The sequence below is a fragment of the Nannobrachium achirus genome (genome assembly GCF_963921795.1).
Source record: "Nannobrachium achirus genome assembly, chromosome: 20".
Classification (NCBI taxonomy): domain Eukaryota; kingdom Metazoa; phylum Chordata; class Actinopteri; order Myctophiformes; family Myctophidae; genus Nannobrachium; species Nannobrachium achirus.
The window spans coordinates 31,033,043-31,049,736 of NC_137827.1; the positions used below are offsets into that span (position 1 = coordinate 31,033,043).

The window sequence follows — 16,694 nt, forward strand, 5'->3', positions numbered from 1 at the left end:
CACGTTAGCTAGAGCGTTAGCTCGTACTCCGCCGTACGCCGGTGACGCGCGACGAAAATAGTAGACGTACAAGCTCACAACTTGTCGCGATCGATACGCGGTGTGAGCTTGTACATCTACTGTTTTCGGCGCGCGGCACCGTCATGCGGCGAATTATAATTCAAGCATAAACGCAGGCTAACCAACGGTAGCTTGCTAACACTTTCTTTAGCCAACTCTTTCTTTGTCGCTTTGTGGTAACATTGCATTGTCCAGTGCCAGGACCCCCCATTGCCTTTCCACACAAACTGTTGCAATGCCAGTGTCCTCTTCATTTATTGTTGCTCAAGTGCTTAGCAATAGCAGACTTCTGCCTAGTGTTTACTAAAATACTGGTTGTCATGTCTTCTTATAGTAAAATGCTAAAGTGCTTTTAGCAGCAGACTTACTAAAATACTGGTTGTCATTTGAATTTTACAAACTGTCTGCCTGGTTTTCGTTGTTGGTTTGGAGTGCAGATAATTTCCCACGACTATGAACGCACTTGTCATAACAGTTTTAATCTTTAAAGAACAAGACTGTTGTATTGTCCCGTTTAAATTTGAATAAAGTTGATAGAATTTGTACTTTTTAAACACAGACACAAGGAATGTGATGTGGACGGCAATCTTCTGTCCTTTGACGTGAATATATTCATGCATTTGTTGGCCTATTCAAAGTCCCAGACGGCCAGACCAACATTTATTTGGCCATAATCATTTTAGGTGCTGTTCGTATTAGTTCTTCTTATACGTTAGTTTTCAGCGGAAAACTATTGCAAACTTGAGACTAAACATCTACTGGACTGCATTAAAATGTAGCTGTGAAAAAAGATCACCTAGTGATTTTGCTACTACCTTTTTAGTTAACTTCGAAATGGACTGGTATTTCAATGCCAGAAGTAGGGTGTTTCTCATACAGTATGGTTAACTATTAGAAGAAAATATCCCTAAACTCCTCTTTTTAGTCTTATGTCTGTATATGACCAGTGACCACTACAATAACAATTGGAATTAGTGTTGATAGTGTGTTTCAGTTGAGCTAGTAATTTCCAACTTGTTGCCAAGCTAGGTAACATTAAGCTACATGAGCTGACAGGTGTTGTGGTGTAATATTAGCTTCACTGTTTATCTCATGTGGCATTTTGTCACCCATCTGAGAAATGTTGCTGTTGTGGTCACATTACAAAGTGGGTATGGATTGGAAATATTAGGAACAGTGTTTATTGGTGAATTTATCTTTGGGGGCACGCTAGGTTTTGTAAATGTTGTTGAGATGTGAACTTAAAGGAGTAGTTCACCAAAATGACTGTTTTAGTCACATTCCTGAGACAATAATTTCATTACAAAACAATTACCCCCATTGATTCCATATCCGGTAAATTTAAAAAAAGAGATGATAGAACTCAAGTCTCCATTGCATGACTAAAATATAGGAAAAAAAGTCATGTTGGGGGTGAACTACTCCTTTAAGGGTTGTTTTTAATAGATCCATGTGCGTGCTCCTGCTCAAAAGACTCGGGCGGTGTGGTACTGTGTGACATGTTCAATACAACACCGATTAGGAACTTGCAAGGTGCTGTAGTAGGCAAATGGTAAACTCCCAAGTCCCATCATACCCAACTAATTCGACAACCCGGTTGCATATTGGTCATTGTAAATTCCAGATGTTCTTACACTGTGCAATTGGAATTTGATTGAAAACAAAGCATGTCTAGTCAGTGGCACTTATCAGCTGTGGATGCAAATAACTCCAAACCTATTATTTCCTGTGACAGAAAGTTTCCAGCAAGCCACAAAGTCAATCGGTAAGTAAAAAGAGTGGCATTGATCAGCATCAGGGACATTGGCCTCTTTGGATGGAATGAGTTTGCAGCAATTTCATTTGCTTTTTTTGGGTTGGTGAATCAGGGCTTTTCTTCTGTTTCCTCTGCTCTTTGGGTTGTGATTGTTGGAAACTTGTGGAGACTAGAGCCTATGCTTGATCAGAGAATGTCTTGTGTGTTACACAATGGATCATATCAATTATCATATCAATGAATGATCCATTGTGTGACCTGAAGTACTAACTATAAGCTTTCCTTTTAAAAGAGGCATAGCTGTTAGATTTTCTGAAGCATTCCTAAGATATGAACGTTTGGGTATAACGGTGGCTGATAGATTCACAAATTTACAGAGCTCTGCAAGGTAGATCATGTATATTGCATAATGCATAACACTATAGTATCCCCATTATAGAAGTAAAAAGAAGATTGATATAATTAGTACGCCTATATATTTAAGAGGTTATTTCAATCGGCAACCATGTGTATGCATGCACCGTCGTGTGCCCCCACAGCAAAAATAAATAATATAATTCCCACTACATCCCTCCCTGCTTGCCACTGTGTGTAGAGAGCACTCTGTCATTCTGTGCAAAGCCCAACAGGTGGTGCAACAAGCCCATTACATTTGCTAAGGCTTAATGGTACCACAATCTTACATGGATGTTGTTGCTATGGCAATGCCATGTCATCAGTTCAGTTGTCTTTTACTCTGCTAAGCGCATTAAGAGTGCCTATTCTTAGCCGATCCGAAAGCATCCATGTCATGTGTGCAACATATAGCATGAAAGGGTAGGCTATTAGTCACATCAGTTTGTTCCTGTCTCACTGTATTATAGTATAGCTGAGAGCACAAGGTTGGCACTGGGCAGCATTGCATCCAGTCACATCTCATGATGTGACCGTATGCAGCTCTTTCCAGCCAGTGAAACAGAACAGTACAGAGGCTGCCTCAGGCCAAACACTGCTATCGTTGCTGATGTGTATTTCTGGGACTGATAAGCATGGTGACAAGCAGAGGTGGCAAATGGGGTGAGAGAAGGACAGAAGTGTGGGTGGTGTCGCTGGTGGTAAGGATAGGGATTTTAGATGTGAGGTGAGGAGTTATCATTTTGATAGATGATAGAAGTGACATGATTTGACAGATCTAGACATGAGGGTGAAGATTCTGCTAAAGGTTTGGTGGAAGTATAGATTTGAGTGAAGCAGCAGAGTGGGTCGAATGCACAAGAAAACACTTAAAACAGTGTAAAGATGGTGGGCATAAATCAGAAGACGTAACACTGTTGTGTTGTGGTGCACACATGAATCAGACTCATTGCTCAGAGCAATGGTGTAACTCCTGAGGTCACGTGGTCTCTCAAATTAAATTCAACATTGCACACGTTGATACTGCTCTCGCCACTCCTGCTCTGCCTCCTCCTCTCCATGTGGATGCATCTCCCAGTCTCCACCCTCTGCATGTTAGTCTAGACACTCACCATCAACCTACTGGTGGATCTCAGTTGTCTTGTATGCTGTGACAGTAAGAAGAGTGCTCCACAACCCACTCACTTGAGGATATATGCATATGATCAGTCGAGCTGGTGGTTTGGCTGAGGCTGTGACACAGACGGCTACTCGATGAGGGAAGGATTGCTTTGGGTGGACTGCTAACAAAGCAGAGAGTCAGTGATTGACTGTCAGAGATCGATTGGAGAATTTCATGAGGGGTACAAGTCTACAGTGAGTCAGTGTACTGTAAAACACTGTGATCTGATTTAAGCGGCTTAAAGAAGACAGAGGCAGATTGAGAGAGAAATCAAGAGGGAAGTGATGGATTGAGACCTGGCATGAAGTGGATTTTGTACCAGATTGGGTGAAGCTGAATATTGCGCAAAAATCATAATAGCTGCTTATGGCTATTTGCGGTTATTTCTTTTGATTGCTCATTAATGAACTTCCTCTCTGATTGGATATTTATGTATTTAAATGTTATGTACAATCATAAAAGAAGCCAAAAGGATGCTCCAAAACTGCAGATTACCAACGTGGCTTTCTATGATCTGAACTTTCAGTATCTTACAATGACGCAATATGATTGGATTTTCCCAATTTCTTTTGTTATTTTTTGCATGTAGCTGAATTTGGGGATTGCAGTGTTTCTGTCTTTGTCCAGATTTTCTCTTATCTACTAACTTTCCCATCGTCTTGAAATATCCCGTTTGGAGATTGGAGAACATTAAACACTATTAACCTCATTTTGAACTTGGTTGGGCCATTTAGCCTGTGGGACTAATGTTTTGAATGTGGGATTTCTTGTGGCTTTTTTGCTCAATCATTCTCATGACTCGTCAGAGAAAGGACTTCTGAAGATGGTTCTTATACATCACTGGGGAAATCAACACCTGAACTTTTGCTCACCTAGTTTTCTGAGAAGATGAACAGTGGCTATTAGGTCCCTCTGAGCACCACCATGCTGATAGTGTGGTGGTGTTCTGTTGTCCTAACCTACGTGTCCATCTACCTCTCACTCTCCTTCCTGCGCAGCTTGCTAGCTACCGACAGAGGCGTGCGAAAGGTGACGGTGCGGGGGCGCCGAAAAAGACGGCGAAGAGGAAGGGCCAGGATGTCCCGCAGAATGACTGCTCAACGAAAGACGGACACCTAGAGTCATCCCCTCCACTATCCAATGACACAAAGCAGGATAGTAAAATCAACCATGAGGTATGTCACTAATTTCTGCACATTATGGTGATTTATAGCTATATATACATAGCTGACTGCACTACTGCCTAAGGGCATGATATAGTAGACTTTTAACTTGCTCTAGTCTGAACAAGGCTTCGTGCCGAAACGCGTTAGCGTTCGGATTAAAATGGAACACTGTATCTGAACCTGTCTTGCATCTTCATTTTGGTGCGCTGCTTTTTCCACTCCTGTGGATCCTTGGGTTCAGTTGTACCTAGAGCCTAGCACCCACTGCCCAAATTAGTGGCAGCAAACAGAGGAAGCGCACCTGTTCTCTTCTCCTGGGATGATATAGTTAGTTTGCCCTTTTCAGAATTCCATATTTTAGATTTTCTTTGGCCTTGGAGTATTCGTCATTCACCATCTTTTTTCCACTCCATTCATTGCATGCTATAACAAGTGGCCTATGGGCTGCTATTCAGTAAACATAAATTGGAGAAATAGGTCAACAAACGCAAAGTGCTTGGGGGGCATGTTGCCATAGCAACCCGACCAGGATTGTACTGTATGTAGCACTGTTGCTGGCTTTAAAGGGGAAGATGGATCACCACATTAGTATTTTGCAATAGAGGTCGGTAGATTTGATCATAGGAATCTGGTGATGACTGCTGACCAAAAGAGTGTTGATATACCGTAGTGTTTATTGGTCAATTGTTATTGTGTTTCTTCAAGTTATACAGGTCTGTCTTAACTTAATAGAAACCGACATCTGAGGAATAACACAGATGATCTAAACAAGTAATAATAAGAAATTAATCTAGCAATTTATTAACATTAAACAGCAATATCCTAAATCTATTATTGGAGAACTTGACATACAGTATATTGCCGAAGACTTCCAGGAAAGCAGTCCCTAAGTCTGAACAGAGAATATCTTGCTCTGTGTGTTTTTATAGGAAACACAACAGTCTAAGGAGCCAGAGGCCCAGAGCAACGGGGTGCAGATGGACCTGTCCAGCCCGCAGGACCAAAGCCTTTCTCTTGTGGCAGAGTTGGGAGAGGAAGACCTATCTGTGCTCACTGGCAAAGAGCAGCTCAAGGTGAGCAGTTGAAGCAAAGTATTTATGCCTCTGTAAAAGAAACAATTACGTCATGACGGTGTTTTACAATACACAAAAGCGCTGCCTGTCTGGAGTCGGAGTGCATTTCGAGCTGAAATAGACAAACGGACGAAATACATGAGACAGTTCAGCTGACTTTATTTGCAGTCCTAGTAAGTGCAGTGCTTTAACTATCAATTAGTTTTGATACTGTATTGATTACCTTTTCAATGAATCGATTAATTGGTTATATATATACGATACAACACATTGTGAGCTTGTACATTGTCTATTTTCACCATTTCTTTTTAATGTTATGAGATTCTTTTGACATGCCCAAAATAGAGATCAATTATTGACTGATAATATTATTAAACTATTGACTGTTTTTTTTTTTTTTTTTTTTTTTACATTTGATTGAATCGATTAATCCAATTAACTGTTACACCCCTACAGTTAACCACTTAAACCCCAGCATCCATATTGTGGGGAAAGCTTTCAGTGAAAATTGCAGATCGACAAGCTCACAACGTGACGCGTGCTTGTTGATCCACTACTATTTCAGTGAAAGGCTTTCCCTATAATAACATAACATACACTAGTAGAGCCCTAAAGGACTCCGCTCAACCATATGGGCTTCAAGTGGTTAAACAGTTATCTTCCAATCCTATTCTACACTTTGAATTCACAACATGCAAATTTGGTCCTTAAACTGGGTTATGTATGATGTAGTGGCTGCACCCATCTTGCAAACGCATTCATCACATGGAATGCCCCAAGTAGGCTAGCTAGATGTGTTTGGTCATTTGGATTAATTCTTTTTCATGCTTTATTTATCTGCGAGCTCAGGGGACTCCCTGTGACTGTAATTATTGCTGTGTGTAAGTGCATACGTGTGTGTGTGTCTGCTGTGTTCATTCCACTGTGGGTGTGAAATACTCCTCTGCTTGCTTTGGTGTGGAAATGAAGCACAGTTGAATGCAATATTATCTATAGACATTTAGAGAGCCAAGCATTTCAGCTTTACAAATGCAGGAGATATGATGATGGAAGCATTCAAACTATTCTCTGTGCCTTCTCCTTTCTTGTGTTGAGTGAGATGTTCTCTAAATTCAACACCAGGCATGTTAAATTCTCAGGGTGTGCAGTGTGGTGCTGAAAAAAGTATTGTGATTAATATTATCATGATCATGCTCTCCTCATGGCAGAGAAAATGTCTAGCAAGCAATGGAAATTGTCACTTTCACAGCCTGGATCCAGTGTCATATTGCCAGGCAGATTTTCAAAGCCTGCTCCAATTCAGCACAATCTGTCTTATCAGCAGGGAATGTAGTGTGGGGTGATAAGAATTTCCATGCCATATGTAATGCCATATGGGTCAAGCTCAGATAGTCAATGGCTTTGTTTCTTTTGTTCGCGTACAATGTTTTCATATTCATACTGTCTATTCCGACAGAACTGTAGCAAGATGTGTGTGAGTGAATAAAACTGACCATGAACATGCTTTTACAATTGCAGCAGCTGCAGAAGGCTGTGGAGAAACGTAATGAAATCATTGCGAGGCTCAGTTCCAACCTGCAGCATGCTCAGGCAAGCAGAGATCAGTTCCAAAAGGAGACACAGTCACTCGTTGGGCAGATTCAGGCCTTACAGAGACAGGCACAGCAGGTATTTGTTACACATGCACAAATTACATACACAAATAACTTGACCTGGCTAAGTCAGCTACATGTCATATTTTATTTATATAGGAGTATATCAACATTATTACTATTAGAAGCATATATTTTTGTCTTTTTGTGTGTGTGTGGACTGGAGTGGTAATTTTAAAGGGCCATTTACCAACTTTTAATTGTCACAGTGTTTCCATTTTACTGGTTTCTGATTGCTACCCATTCCCAATTCAAAACACTGAAGACCTTCTACAAGACAATCCATATCATGGCTCCGCCTTAACTTCTGGACATGATCCAATCCAACAACCCTTACTGCTTACGAAGCCCAGCAAACACAGGATATCTGTCCCTATGACACCCTGGCCAACGTTCCAAGTGACTCTCCCTCCTGGCTCCCAAGCTGTGGAATGACCATCCCCTCAGTTAGGACTTCAGAGTCCCATCCCATTTTTAGCCTGCCCTGAAAACACACCTTATCCCCTAACCAAGCCCCCAGAACCTTGGGTGAGCTCTGAAGCGCCATGTACATGGTGGCCGTTTTGAGGTACTGCAGTTGGGGCCAGAAACATGAACACGCATCTAGGCTTCTTTGTATTGATGCGTGTTCATACCGGAAGTGCTCGTTCATGAATTGGAGCCCCAGCGCGTCCATGAACACAAACTATGACGCAAAACGCGTCACATAGGCCCCACTACGTCACGGTTTTACTACCCGCAAGAAGGGGTGAAAACGCCTCATGCGCTAGGTGAGCAACTCAATGCAAGTGGATGGGCGAGGATATCTGGTGTCCTCTCTATTCTTCTTATAACTCTATGCCCCTAACACTCTGCATTTCCTTGTATCAATAATACTTGTTGCCTATTTCCATTTCCTGACTGGACTGCATGCACAGGTGCATATTGGTTACTTGTTCATATGTTATGTACAGGTACACTATGTTATATAGTAATAGTAGACATGTTCTCAATACCGATTCTGATACCTGAAGTTCTGAACTTGCGTATCATTCGATACTGAGTAACATGGTTTTATTTGATTTATTTATTTTTATTTATTGTTGTTTGACAGTCATAACTGAAAAGGAACAAATGCATCTGGGAATAAATAATTCCTTTAATAAATTGTTATAGTGCAGCCGCAATTTAGTAGAAACAAGACATTTAAATGGTCCATTCAGTGAATACTAAACTTGCATACTCACTGATGCCGACACCAGAACCTCCGATACCAGCAGTATCGGAGGCATTTCCAAACCTGGTATCCGTATTGGAACACGTTCTTTGTCCATCATTTGTGAAACTCTAGCTCAACATTTGCGTCTATATAATACCAATCTCGTTGTTGAATGGTTCTCGATGAGAATCAACCTCTCTCTTTAATTCGTTATTAATAGTTATTAAATAGTTATTACGCTTTACTTGTCACGTTACTTATGTTGTTTATCTCAGAAAATTGAAAAAAAAGAAGAAAATTATACTGGTCTCCACTACCTGAAAAATTCAATAAAGAGCTTTGTAAAAAATAAGAATTCTGGCTCAGTCCCAGGTTGTAGATTATTTGAGTATATCATAGATACCCATTTCCTCCCGCGAGGGAAATGTAGTATTTGCAGCCCAACCCAGCTGCTTCGCTGCCCACAAGGAGCGCGTGAGCAATTAGGGGTTAAGAGTCTTGCCTAGGGACACACATCGACATTGCTACCCTGGCCTGGAATCGAACCGGGACAACCAGGGGCTCTGGTTCCCCAGGCGGGCTCCCTAACCATTCAGCTATACCGCCCCAAAAACGGAGTGGATGGTGTTGGATGTTTCTTTCTATGATCACTAGTACCAATTAAGCATGACCAAGTCGTTTTGAGACAACTTCTTGTGATTTGGCTCTATAATAAATTTGAATTGACAGTTTCCTGATGTCTGAACTGAAAAGTTACAAACTGGCAAATTTGGCATTATTATCCCTCAGACGGTAAACCCTCATTAGGGTCCACTCTACAGCTGATCTAAAATATTATCTCAACTCTTTTTTAACACAGACAAGTGTGGATTTCCTGCGCATCAAAAGCCAATCGGGTGCTGAGGTCCCCTGTGGCCAGCGGCTGAAGCCTCAGCCTGGCCACAGCTCCCAGGACACAGCCCTCAACAACGAGGAGCCTACATCAGTCGAACCAGGGGGTGTGACACTCAGCTCCCGGTCGTCAAGCCTGGAGAGCTCCAACACTGACTCTGACACTGAGACGGAAGCTCTTCTGCACAGACTGAGGACGGAGCTTGAGGAGGAGAGAGAGAACCACCAACATGTGCTTTCATTAATGGAGGAAGAGAGAAAAGGAAGAGCGGAAGAGAGAAAAGAAAGGGAGGTGCAGATACAAGACCTCGAGACCCAGTTGAGCCAAGCCCAAACCCTATGCCATGAGATGCGGCAGTACAAGGAGGAGAAGGAGGTGCTGAACATGGAGGTGCAGGAGCTGAGGGGTAGGCTGCATGAAGAGGCAGAGAATTCAGCAAGGCGTCTCCAAAGTCTGGACGAGGAGATGAGGAGGCTGAAGGAGGAGCACAGAGAGGAGGTGGAAAGAATTGGGGTCACAGGGGCAGAAGAGGTTGGAGTCAAAGCCTCTAAGAATAAGCAGAATCAGGCGAGAGCTCATTCTGTCCGCGAGGAGTCTGATGTGGACGATGAACCTGCAGAGGACGGTCTGAACGGGTCTGTGGACAGAGACCTCCTCATGGAGCGCTACTTGTCCTCGGCACAACCTGCACATTCCTGCTCCAACTCGACCAACGAAAGCCTGGAGGAGGGCAGTCTCCAGGACAACTCTGTCAACAGGTCAGAGGAAAATCTTTGTAGTTGTGTGGTGGTGGTTTATGTTTCATATAGCACACATTTTGTGTGTATACTTGGAGTGTTAAGCTGTTAAAGTGGTTAACCATAGTGTTGACTTCATATGAAAACAAATTAACATTGCAGCACACAAGCCTTCGAACAGGGTAAAGTTAATATCACGGGCCGGCCCTAAACCAAGTATGCTGGTATAGTTGGTTCCACACATCTATCTCTGTCTCTCTATCTAAACATTTAACATTGTCGGCTAATCAATCCTAAACGGCTAGTGATTTTGATTTATTTTCATTGACATGGTTAGGTGTGTACCCGCCCAATCTGTAGTTAATACCTAATGTGTTTATTCCAATATGATGTTTTACAGTATGTCTACAAAAGCATTATCTCTTTTGGTTAACTGTATAGTACAGTGTATTGACATGTGTCTGCTCTTGCTCATTCTTTTCTTTTTACAGTTTTGAGCTAAACAGTGACGTGTTAGCCGACGAGTCCCCCTTGCACTATGTCCGCGAGGAGCCTGGCAGCCCCCGGCCTGGCAGCCCCCAGCTTTTCTCTGGCCTCCTAGACTTCGCGGCGGATTCCCCCGGCAACCCTGATGCCTTTAATTCTGGCCCTCAGTCTCCGTCCCAGTGGTTTAACAACTCCCAGTCCCCATTCGCTGATCAGGAGGAGACAGGTGAGATGTGCGAGCAGTCTGACCTGGAAAAAGAGCTCCTCCATCAGCAGTGCACGGAGCTCCGCGAGGAGATGGGCCGCGTGGAGAAGGAGCAGGACGTGCTGAGGGAGGAGGTTACAAAGACTGCAGAGGAGCTGGAGGAGGCCAGGAACAGGTTAGTAAGTTGGTGAATAGTGTGTGTCCTCCTTTACGGTATGTACGCGTATTTCTATTTTGCTTTTTTGTCGAATATGTTAAGCTTGTTTGTGCCTAATGTGTGCTATGTGAAATGATTGCCTGTTGATATATTTGTGTTTTGGTGTTTGTAAAAAGCTGGAGTAGTCTAAAAACATCTCCCAACAGAGTTTAGCTGAATACACCTATTTCTCATGTTTCATCTCTTTATTTTTTATCATTTGTTTTGGATGCATTAGGTGGGCCCAGGTCACAGAAGAACTCAGGGAGGCTCTGTGGGAGTTGGAAGAGGAAAAGGAAAAGGGAAGACTGTGCCAGGAGCAACTGGAAGATGAAAAGGAAAAGCGAAAACTTGCAGAGGAAGATGTTTCCTTGAAGAGCCATAAACTAGACAACCTCATGAACAAACTTCGTGCCTTAAAGGAAGAGAGGGACATAGAGCAAGAGACAAGTGGGGGGGAGAGTGCGAGGGAGAGAGACACCTCCTTGCTCCTCTGTTCTACCCTCCCTGCGAGCGAGCCGGAGGAGCTGCTGCAGGAGGTGCAGCAGGAGAAGGCTGTGCTCCTGTCTTCTCTGCATGAGGTGAAGCAGGCCTCTGAGGTCCACGCTCGTTTTGGCAATGAGCTACAAGCACCACAGGTAGTCCTCTAATGAGATTTAAGAATTACTCTCACATAGCAGCTGTCATCTTTTCGTTACTTTGTGCTACGTCTGAAATAACCAGGCAAAAATGTTTTCTGTATGAATCAATTTTAGATTTACAAATTCAGGTTCTGCAACTACGTTTTGAGAGATCGCCTCTGATTTCATACATTCATTAATTAAGAAAACCGTTTAAAGAAAAGATAACAAGCAATAATTGTATGAGTGAAAAAGGAATAAACAAATACAACAACAATTCTTTTCTCCCCCTCTCCACATGACCAGGTCATATTAGAGTTAGAAGAGACGAAAGCCAAATATAAAACCACATCCGCCCTGCTGGATGAAAGAACCAAGGCGCTGGACGATGCTTTGAAGGAGCTCAACGCCACTCTGCAGCGGGTGGACACTGTCCAAAAGCAGCTGGAGGAGATCCAAGGTGCTCTGGAGGAAACTGAGAGGGCGAAGAGTGACCTGGAGTCTCAGCTCCTCTGTCTGAGACAGAACCTGACCAACCTGGAGGAGGCCCAGGTCCACGCTGCGCAGAAGAGGGAGGAGCACCACAGGAAAGAGGAAGAGATGGATGGACAGATGAGGAAAATGGAGCAGGCTATAGAGGAGGAGCTAGAGCAGTTTGAAGAGTTGCTGAAGGCCAGAGATGAGGAGGTGAGTTGTGTTGTCACTGTCAGTTTTCTGAAAAACTGTTTTTCAAAAACATTTTGCTGCTAAATACTGTACATAGCAACAAGAACCCCAAAAGAGGTTCGCGTCCTAAAGGGTAAAAACACCAAAAGGGGTTAATAACCACATAGATAATTGTTGTTATCCTTTAAGTATTGTTTTTTTTTCTTGCCCCAGTTGGCTGAGGAGAGGGAGAAATGGGAGGTGGAGCGCCAGGAGAAGCAGGAAGAGCTGTTGGGTTTTAAGCAACTCCTGGAGGGGCAGAGGAGGGAAAGGGAGGAGGAGGTGAAGGCTCTCCTGGAGAAACAGCTCCTGGCTGTGGAGGAGGTCTCGGAGAGACTCAGGACATCTCACCAAGGGGAGGTGGATGAACTGAAAGAGAGACACCAGGAGGAGGTGCGTTTCACGAGGCAAAACATGACACATGACAAGTGTTGTTGAACTGATTATACTGTACATTCTATATCCCATTAATGCTATGTTGACTCAAATATAACTCTTTTCCACTACACAGTTTAGTTTAAATGGCTCTGGCTCATATTATATTTGATATCTTGGTTTCTGTGAATATCTAGGTATCAGAACTCACCAAGCGCTTGGAGAGGGAGCTGTTGGAGCAGAAAGCCTCTCTTGAGGAGGACCAGAGGAGACAGATCAGCCTTATCAAACAGGTAGACTGACTGTCACTAAAGAAAAGGGGAAATGCAGGCACATTGAATTCAAACACAGGGCCCTGGATTATTCTTTAGTCTGTTCTTTTTTGTCCTTCCTACTTTTATATTCTGTCCTTTCCCTCTGCTCCCTCCTCTGCTTCTCTTCTATTGCTCTCCAGGTCACTGAGCGTGAGCACCAGAGGACGGTGTCTGAGCTTTGTGCCAAACACAGTGAAGAGCTCACTAAGCTGAGGACAGAACTCACATCAGATCTCAGAGAGAACATGGAGGCTGCCCACCAGGCTGAACTACAGCAGGCTCTGGTAAACAAATGCAACACCTAAAATCCAAAATTGTCACTTCACTGTCATCTGGGGAACCCCCCCAAATCATGTGGGGGGGTCCCGACCCACGGGTTGAGAACCACTTGTGACCATGTATCTATACTGTGCCCACACACAGACCCAACGGGCCCTAGAGCTCGACACTGTGCGTCTGAGCCTCACCAACCTCCACGCGTCCCAGCTGGAGCTGTCCCAGGCCAACCTGCAGCGGGAGCGCGAGGCCGCCCTGAACGAGGTCCAGGCCTCCCTCAGGGACAAGTGGGCCCAGGAGAGCGTTGTGCTCCAGGCCCGGCAGCAGTTTGAGCTGGACCGCATCAGAGAGCAGAACCACATCCAGCAAGAAAGGCTTCGAGAGCTGCACCAGCGAGATGTTGGTCAGTATTGAGAGAGAGAGAGATTCCGAGATGGTATCATCACCCAGTCAGTGTTTGTCTTTTATTTTGTCTTCTTTGAGTGGGTTGTGCAGCATTTTGGTGAATCAGCCTCCTGAGTGATTTTAAGCTTTATTCAGGAAAATGTAGAGCATGAAGACCGATGCTGCTCTTGGAAGTGTTGATGATGTAGAGAGGTATATTTTTGTATTTTTATTTTTTGTGGTTTTTGTCTGTATGTACAGAAGAGCTGAAGTACCAGTGTGAGACTCGTATCTCTCAGGAGAGAGCTTCCATGGAACAGCACGCCAAAGACACACAGGTAAAGACAATAGATTAATTGATGCCATGACCACACTTGGATTCACATCTAAAATGTGCAAAATGACTGTTCTTTCTTTATTTATTCTCTTCATCGTTATAAGGGCAATACCTCTATACACATTGGTCTTTCTTGCACATTTTACAAATCAAAGAACACAAAGAACTCTTTTCTCACTGCTGCTGTTCCCCAGGCTTTGCGGGCTGAGAGGGAGGAGGCAGAGAGGTCCCAATCAGATCTACATACATCCCTCTCACAGATCCAGAGCAACCTCATTGACACCCAGACAGAACTTGTCAACACCCAGGCCTCTCTCTCCAAAACTCAGATAGAGCTATCGGAGACCCATGCTTCCTTCAGTCAGACCCAGACAGCACTTACTGAAGCCCAGGAAGACCTCTCCCAAACACAGGGTGACCTACGTGAGTCCCAGGCCAGGCTGAGGGAGAGCAAGGCTTCCAGTGAGAAGGAGATCCAGAGACTAGATGGAGAGCTGAACCAAACGTTGGCTGACAGAAATGCAGCTGACTGTGAGTTCCACCACCTCAACCATTCTTCATTGTTTAGCCACACATCACATTAATGCTACGTGTTATGCTACGTGTCGTGCTATGCTAAGTGTCGTAAAACGGAGCATAGTAATGGAGTACATTTAGTTTACAGAAGTTTGAACTTTTCTGTGAAATCTTCAGTGGTGTCAGTGACATAATGAATGGGTTGTAAACTGTGTTCTGGTCTCAACATAGATGGTTTATTGCTTTCAGGTGCTGTGGAGGAACTTGTCTCTAGTCACAAGACTGTGCTGCAGGAGAAAGAGAAACACATATGCCACCTAGAGGAGAAAGAACGGCAACTGCAGCAAGAGGTGAATCTCTCAATTCTTTCTCTTTTGCAAACACTTGCAAACTGATACTACAAGTAACAATGTTTTAAACATGTAACGGATTTGGATGACTCTAATTTCCAATACAGTATGCAGAAGATTTATGAATTACTTGCACTTTTTAGTTTCATTAGTGTAATGGGGTTCCAAGAATGGCTGTGTAAGTGTGTATGTAGGTCCGTCTGTCCACCCGCCACATTGGTCCCAAACGGCATATCTTGAGGATGACCCCCTCTGTGATTTTAGTGATCAAATGGCCTTTCCTCCACCACCTCTCTTAGACCCAAATGTCCATTCACACAAAAAAAGAAACTTTCTGAGCGCAACTTTACACACAATATATCTTGTAATCTAATATACTGAGTGCAAGTTGAACCCTACAGATTTTGGTGCCACCATGGCCTTTCCATTAGTCACTCTTTAGCCATCATTTCTGGAAGGTGGTAGGAGCACCATGGCCTCTAGGGGCTCTTGGTCTTGTTAATAGATCATAATCTGTATATCTATTCATATTATGTAATATCTATCTATCTCCAAGGTGTCTCGTCTCCAAGAGGAACAGACCTTGCTCAAACAGAGCTCAGAACAAGAAACGGCTCAGCTCTGGGCCCAGCTGGAGAGCATGAGGACCAGTCGGCAAGAACTGGGAGGTGAGGGGGCTGAACTAACGCGCACACCGCACATGCGTGTGCACAATACATACTCAAATGCATGTGTCAAAAATATTTTATTCTAATCCTAGTACTGTTCGTTATCCAACAGAGCTGAAGGAACAGCTGCTCGCCCGCTCATCTCGTGTTGATGACATGGAACGCCTGAAGACTGAGTTTAATGAACAAAGACGACAAATCAGGGAGCAGAATGAGTCTGAGCTGGTTAGCCTGAGGAGGTACACGAACACACACACACACACACACACACACACACACACACACACACACACACACACACACACACACACACACACACACACTTACTTTATTGTTTTATGCATTAAAAAAGCTCCTTCAAAAGCAATGAAAAAGTTGTGCTCTCTGGTAAGGCAGGGGTTGACACTAAGGTCTCAGAGGCACTTGTCCGTCGGTCATGCCACTTGCCCCCCCCCCCCCCCCCCCCCCCCCCCCCCCACACACACACACACACACACACACACACACACACACACACACACACACACACACACACACACACACAAAAAGGCAACACTGGGGTGTGTGAGTGTGAGTGTGAGTGTGAGTGTGAGTGTGTGGCAAGAGTGAGATGGAGAGAGACGGAATACTAGCCCTGTTCAAGTAGGCACAGATCTCATTATTTTTACTCAAAATGTGCACTTGCCCGGTCGGGAAATCCAGTAACAAACTTCACCTGCCCGACCTCTTTTTTTTTACTTGCCCCGGGCAGTCGGGCAACCGTTAGTGTTAATCCCTGTAAGGGAGCAGTCAATAAAAATGGCTACTTGGTTATTACTGGCAGTTACTCAGTCTAACTGACCGTCTTGGGGTAAAAGTAAAATGAGTAGTGTGGTTCTTGATCCTACTGTAGCATTTGTCTGACAGTAATGTAAAAAGGTGGTCTTAGAGAGTGTTGTCCTTGATCTTGCACCATGTTGTGGGTGATATAGTGCATATATCTCATTTGATTGTAACTTCCTACCTATTCTAGAAGCCGGCATAACGCCAATAGTAATCAATTTTTGATCGTTTTGAGCCTCCTGTGAGGATGCTTTCAAAAGTAAAAAACAGGATCTTGTAATTGGCGGAAATCTCACCATCTATACCTGTAATAGTTACTGGAGAATGACTGGAGAATGGCTGACATCATTT

At 43.8% G+C, this 16,694-nt stretch overlaps 1 protein-coding gene across 2 annotated transcripts in view; it reads left to right on the plus strand.

The window, feature by feature from the left end:
- The window catches only part of pcnt (pericentrin), a 46,999-nt gene that overhangs the window by 159 nt on the left and 30,146 nt on the right, over positions 1-16,694 (plus strand). Inside the window, exons 2-18 of one of the 2 annotated variants that reach the window (XM_080751424.1) lie at positions 1,796-1,825; positions 4,370-4,546; positions 5,467-5,610; positions 7,129-7,278; positions 9,320-10,110; positions 10,581-10,955; positions 11,215-11,614; positions 11,903-12,283; positions 12,476-12,694; positions 12,874-12,969; positions 13,131-13,274; positions 13,414-13,669; positions 13,912-13,988; positions 14,182-14,518; positions 14,753-14,853; positions 15,410-15,521; positions 15,634-15,760. In XM_080751424.1, the coding sequence (XP_080607550.1) occupies positions 1,796-1,825; positions 4,370-4,546; positions 5,467-5,610; positions 7,129-7,278; positions 9,320-10,110; positions 10,581-10,955; positions 11,215-11,614; positions 11,903-12,283; positions 12,476-12,694; positions 12,874-12,969; positions 13,131-13,274; positions 13,414-13,669; positions 13,912-13,988; positions 14,182-14,518; positions 14,753-14,853; positions 15,410-15,521; positions 15,634-15,760 (3,917 nt within the window). The remainder of the gene's footprint in view (positions 1-1,795; positions 1,826-4,369; positions 4,547-5,466; positions 5,611-7,128; positions 7,279-9,319; positions 10,111-10,580; positions 10,956-11,214; positions 11,615-11,902; positions 12,284-12,475; positions 12,695-12,873; positions 12,970-13,130; positions 13,275-13,413; positions 13,670-13,911; positions 13,989-14,181; positions 14,519-14,752; positions 14,854-15,409; positions 15,522-15,633; positions 15,761-16,694) is intronic. The other variant, XM_080751425.1, reaches the window with a different exon arrangement.